General features: G+C 44.1%; 1 protein-coding gene across 1 annotated transcript; it reads right to left on the minus strand.

Annotated features, from left to right (window-relative positions):
• Positions 1–150: 150 nt before the first annotated feature.
• On the minus strand, positions 151–3,988 carry LOC125718519 (aquaporin-8-like). The gene is made up of 5 exons (XM_048992424.1): positions 3,415–3,988; positions 2,769–2,895; positions 1,254–1,468; positions 1,041–1,175; positions 151–509 (listed from the first exon to the last, which is right to left on the minus strand). The coding sequence occupies exons 1-5, from the start codon at positions 3,723–3,725 to the stop codon at positions 467–469; spliced, it is 831 nt and encodes a 276-aa protein (XP_048848381.1). The 5' UTR covers positions 3,726–3,988; the 3' UTR covers positions 151–466.
• Between the last annotated feature and the right edge of the window lie 2,081 nt (positions 3,989–6,069).

Raw genomic sequence — 6,069 nt, forward strand, 5'->3', positions numbered from 1 at the left:
CATTCTCTGTACATTAACAACATTGTAAAGACAAGAAACATCAGTAAAGATGTATAAAAATTTATTTGATAAAGACACATTTACAGTTAATGATTGGCCCACATACTTGCTCATGGGTTAAGCGTGTGCCCCACCCCCCCCCCCCCCCCCCCCACTGGGTAGGGTCAGAACATGATTCCTGACCCAGTGGCTTGAATCATACACACATGTGTAGCAGTGCTTACAGTCAATCGCCATATGGATCATGGGATCAATCGCAACGCCAAGAGGTTTTCTGAATGCAGTCGGACAGATGGCGTCACCGGTCCTGGTGTTGACTGTGGTATCAGCCAAAGCCAGTTACATTTTAATTGTTATCAAGCGTCTGCAGTGTTTCTAATCTTAATGGAGAGGAACAAAGCTGCCTTTTAGCTCAGGAAATCAGGCCGATAGGTCTCTGAGGAGCTCCTGTCACTTCCTGTTTCAGTCACTTCAGAATAAGTCGCAAACTCCGGTCTCCCATCAGCAGTCTGAGGAAGAAAACGGCAGAGTGAGCTGAAGGTCAGTGGAAACAGGAAAAAACCAGCCCCCCCATCATGACCAGGAGGAGTGATGGACTGATCTACCAAGTCATCATGTAAGATGGAGTTCTGTTTTTGTATTTCTCCAGTAAGTGCAACCCGACCTGGATTGCAGGCCCGTCGCTGACCCAACACCCCGGTAAGTTTCTCCCAATACTCACTGAAACAATTTCTTTCATTTTTATCCTGCTCATTGGAGTTTTACTTACACAAAAATGTAACCAATCAGATTGATGCAGAGGTGGGTGGACCAACCAATCAGATGTCTTGGTCTCACCAGTTCTACAATCTGATTGGTTATCCCTCTGAACCAACTATTTTTTCTTCTGCCCTCATACCCTTTTTTGTGTAAGTAAAAATCCCATGAATTTTTACCCTGTTGTCAAACCCACCCCTAACTCAAATAAAACTATAAAATAAACTATATTATACACCAGGAGAAAGCTACATACACCCCTAAACAAATGTAGGGAACCTCACCTCACAACGCAGGCCGTGAAGAAAGCCCCGCCCAAAGGCCCCACCCAGTAGATCCAGTGGTAGCCCCAGCAGTTCGCCACCAGAGCGGGACCAAAGGCACGCGCTGGATTCATACACGCGCCTGACACAGACCCTCTGAAACACAACATTGCTTCAGAAACGAGTTGTGGGAAGTGAACGCAACTTCTGGAAAAGCGAGACCCCTGACCTCACCCGGCGAGGATGTCCGCTGCCACCGTCAGGCCGATGCACAGCGGCGCCAGAGCGCTGCGTGACTTGCCGTTCACTGCACCCATGCACACAGTCATGGTCAGGAACGCGGTCATGACGATCTCAGCCACGGTGGCCTGGCCCACCTGGGAGTCATTCTGAACCACATTGAAGGCCCCTCCTGAAGAACTGGCGTAGGACTGAGGAGTGGTGATGGCCTGGGGGGGGGAGGGGGGGTACACCATCACATAAAACATGTAAACACATGCAAACAAACACACAAATGTGTAAACATGCAAACACACAGGCAAACATGCGCATCCGCATGCAAACATGCGCATAAACGTGCAAACATACGCACAGATTAGTACCTTTCAGTAACTACAGATTTCAGACATAATGAAGCTCACAATTTAGCATGTGCAATAGAATAACTAAACTGCATTATAAACCACATCATATTCTTCAGTGTTGCAATAAAACAAAATGAGCCATGCAGTTGGGAGAGGAAGAGTAGAAGCAGTATTTGTGTGAAACCTTTGTTCCTGCTTAATCTCTCTCTCTATCACTCTCACACACATACAGACACACAACACACACACACATGTTTGCTTGTCTCTTGAATTCTCTATATGGGTGCAATACACATAATTTGTCAGGCAGCAGCGGCTTGGGGCAGGACTGTCACCTCACACCTGAAAGGTTCTGGGTTCTAATCCCACTGCTGGTCTCTGAGTGCTGACTTTGTGCACTGCTGGGCAAAAAAATGGGCCAAAGCTTAATGTTGTGCAATTTGGGTTTGGCCCACAGTCGAAGTACATGCAGTTTCGTGGTCTGGCTTCCCTAAATTGCCTGTGGTGTGTGTCTGCCTTACAGTGGAATGACATCCCGTCGACACAGCCTCATGTGGTCAGTTCAGGATAAGGTTTCGACACAAAGACTTGCTGTGATCCCCATATAACCAATCAGTGTGAGCCTTCCTGTTCCAAATCAGAAGTCCAAGTCATTTTCCAGGTGATTCTTTCAGAAACTAGACATTCCTGGGATGTTTTATGGCTACTGATCATGCAGTATGTGTGGCTTTATCGCTTTACAGCCTCACACCAGGGGGCATGAGGTTCCTGAGGATGAAAGTGATACCTGCCCTTTGTCAAAAGTGATACCTGCCCTGTGTCAGCTTTTCATAAAGAGGGGCACCACTAAAGCCTGTAGGTCCCATGGAAACACATCATATTAGGGCCCCAACCCAGATTCAAATTTTTAGGGCCCCTGTCACTCAGGGGACCTGGAATCAGCCTATCTTTACAACCTTTTATGGAGTCTCTATGAACAAAAGTGTCAAAGCTCTTAACACAATCACTGTATCTCTATCTCTATGCCAGGGGATCAAGGGCGAATGTTTGGTTTCAACATATAGGGACCGAATCTGCCCTGAACCCACCCGCACCGCTAAACACATGAGGTCCTGCCGCAGTATTGGTTCCATACACAGAAGTCAATTAACGGCCGGATTCTTACCCGAGCCAAGGCGGCCCCGATCATCCCGCCAAGCAGCTGGGAAACAACGTAGGGCAGGAGCAGCACGACGCGGAGCCCCCCCACGAAGTACACGCACAGGGACACGGCCGGGTTGAAGTGACCGCCACTGCGCGTGAAACGTCAGACATCATAAACCACCGTAAACATTAATACCGGTTAGTACGTGCAGCCGATGGACCAGCTGCACAGGGACACTGACCTCTTGGTCACAAAGGCAGTTATCTGGGCACCGTATCAAATCGGGGCTACTTAACTAACACCACAAAAACACTTATTAGCCTATCAAAGGTGAATTTATCAGCCAGTTATATAAGAAATATGTTCATTTATTGCCACGGATGGTTATTTTATTGAATCATAAACTTCGGATATTGCAAAACAACACGTGTAATGCTTTCATAACAACCTCCTCTGTGTTTTCTAGCGCGTATGTGTTTTTATAAATAAAAAACTATTTTTTATAGTAACAATTTAAATGTATTTTTTCTGATTAACGTTTTAACTTTATCCAAGAAAAATTGTAAAAACAAAAAAAGAAAAGAAAGAAAGAAAAAGGCTGAGGAGACAAAAAGATGACTTAGGATAGGATCTTAGAGGAAATATGAGGATAACGGACAGTCCGTACCTGATTTCCCCCAGGACCGCAATTACGACGATCAGTGCCAGCCCGTGCGCCAAGGCGGGCTGCAGCAGTCCCGTGGTCGCCGAGTTCTGCACCACCGAGCAGCAGCCCACGAAAATGAAAAGGGCCGAGCCCAACAGCTCCGCCAAGCAGGGCTGCAAGTAGCGCTCGAAGGCGGCGGTGGCCCGCCGGGGCTCGTTTGGCGACAGCACCTCGGGATCGGGGGCGTCCCGGCGGGCCATGTCGCAGAGCTCCGTTTTAGACATCGCGCAGTGCCAGGCAGATGTGTCCAACGTCCACGAAACCGCTCGCATTTATGCTCTTATCAGCTTCTGCTGAGTGACTCTGATTTTACATAATTGAATATTTATTGGGAATGTCTGCCAGACATTTTATTGTGTAAACGTTTTTCCAGAGTGTCAGACCGTGATGATTATACGCTGATATGCAATTAGGTATTTAACACGTTTAATGACCTTTTTATGCAATTATTCGTCACGTAATCCATTAAAAAGGGATTTTAGCTGTAAAAGTTTCTCACTTTTACGTGATGATGACGTAAGTTTTTATATCGACGTTAGAAAATACCTTGGCATTCAACATCTTCTAATTTTCTTATTTTAATCCACATCTTCATTGTAATTTGTTTTCAAACAAAATTTAAATAACATTTATATATAATGTCACACCATTACCGTCGACATTAAAGCAAAGTGAGTAATGTTATATAGGCTTAAACTTCTAAATCATCTATCTGCCGGCAAATACGTAAATTAATAAATAAAATTAAAATAAATGTAAAAATGAAATTACCTAGAATTATAATTCATGAAATTGTAATATGCGGTGTGAACTGACAATAGCATAATAAAATCAAGTTCTACATTATATCTTAAGCTTAAAATGCGCGGGGCTATAGCCCCAGTGATCGGTCCTAACGACGTGAATGGGTCAGATTTAATGATGATGACATTAAAAACACGCGGTGTTTGAAGCTCCCAGCCATAACCACTACATCCATCTTAAAAATGCTTTTCCCGATCAGGGTCGTGGGGGTGGGGGGGGGGGGGGCTGGAATCCAGGGGGAAACAACACAAGCATAACATATCGACACAGACAGAGCAGAGGTGAGATGCGAAGCTGCAGCCCTGCGGGTGTGAGGTGCCGGCCAGCCCTCCGTACATCAGGCTGATCATACTCAGTGTAAGGGCAGTATGTGAGGGTCACCGTCACCGTCATTTACCGTGAATGCGGTGTAGCGTTCAAGCGCAGATGGAATCACGTCATTCAAACACCAACGCCAACTTGGTCAGGGAGAAGTGTCAGCATCATTAAAAAAACATCACGGACAATTTGTGAAACATAGATCACCACTGGGGAACAAAGGAGAGTCCGTACAGCCTATTCTAAACGTTATACTTTACAGTCAGATTTATTTTCTCCAATTTATATGGTTTTACATTACTAGCATTACGACGAATGCTTTCCTTTTTCATAGTTTAAAGTTTGCTCATTATAGCTAAGTGCTTTCACTCCAGGACCAGTACTATTTCAATTCTAGGTAATACCCCCGACACTATTACTGATCTTAAAAATATCCTAAAATGTCACCAGGTTACGGTATGTTTAAGCCACTTGTGTATGTTTCCAGAATGCATAGTACGACGGAACAACTGAAAGTTAACATAAAAATATCGGGTGGCGTTGATCAGCGCATGCGCAGTCCTGCATCAGATCATCACATATCCGCTACTCCGGCTGACCGAAACAGCGGTTTTATAATTAAGTTGCTATAGCAGAAAGACTGTCCACATAAAGTCTTTTATGTCTGGTTACCAATTTTTCCAATGAGGAAACAAATTAGGAGAAGTGAGAGGAACTCGTTCGTCTGGGATTCTGCGGGTCGTATACGGGGAGGCCAGGTTTCATGTACGCAAAACCGTGAAAGCAGACTTTTTCTTCCACACAATATCTTATCTTTGACCAAGGCCACGGGCCAGCGACATTTGGAATTGACCCCCTATTTAATGACTGCACTTAAAAAACACGATAGCACGATGTTAATTATTAACTAGAAAAACATTTCAATGGACAAAAAAATTTAAATCGATCTTGAGGGTTGTTAACTTTGAACGAAAACGTTCTTTGTCCAAAGAGACAGATGCTGTGATTTATGCAACGTTGCGTTTCCGCTACAAAAAAACAGAAAAGAGAAACGTTATATAGATCCATTTATATTGTGACAGTATAAAATGATGATAATTAGATTACATTAGATTAGTTTAAACTTTATGGTCATTGAGCAAAGTACGCAGACAACGAGATGCAGTTTAGTATAACATGATGCACGGTTAAGGCAAAACAGTGCTGAGACTTGCAATGTAAGGTTACGTTTGCAAAGCCTTTCTGAATTTCATATTCGGAAGTTTGTTGAAATGTTTTGCCAAGACGGCAACTCTAAATTGAAGATATAAGTCTAACGCATTTACTATGATTCTTTGCTTTTTACAGCTGATTGCGGCTTTTGTACCTGTCCCTGTACGTTGTTATGAGAGAGCGAGAGACAGAGATTATCTCCTTCTCGTTGCTCAATTAAAACTGGTTCAAATAAAATCCGACCTAAGTGCTTTCTCCTACCAACAAGTAAAATTAAAAAAA

This window comes from Brienomyrus brachyistius, chromosome 22 (assembly GCF_023856365.1).
Source record: "Brienomyrus brachyistius isolate T26 chromosome 22, BBRACH_0.4, whole genome shotgun sequence".
NCBI lineage: Eukaryota > Metazoa > Chordata > Actinopteri > Osteoglossiformes > Mormyridae > Brienomyrus > Brienomyrus brachyistius.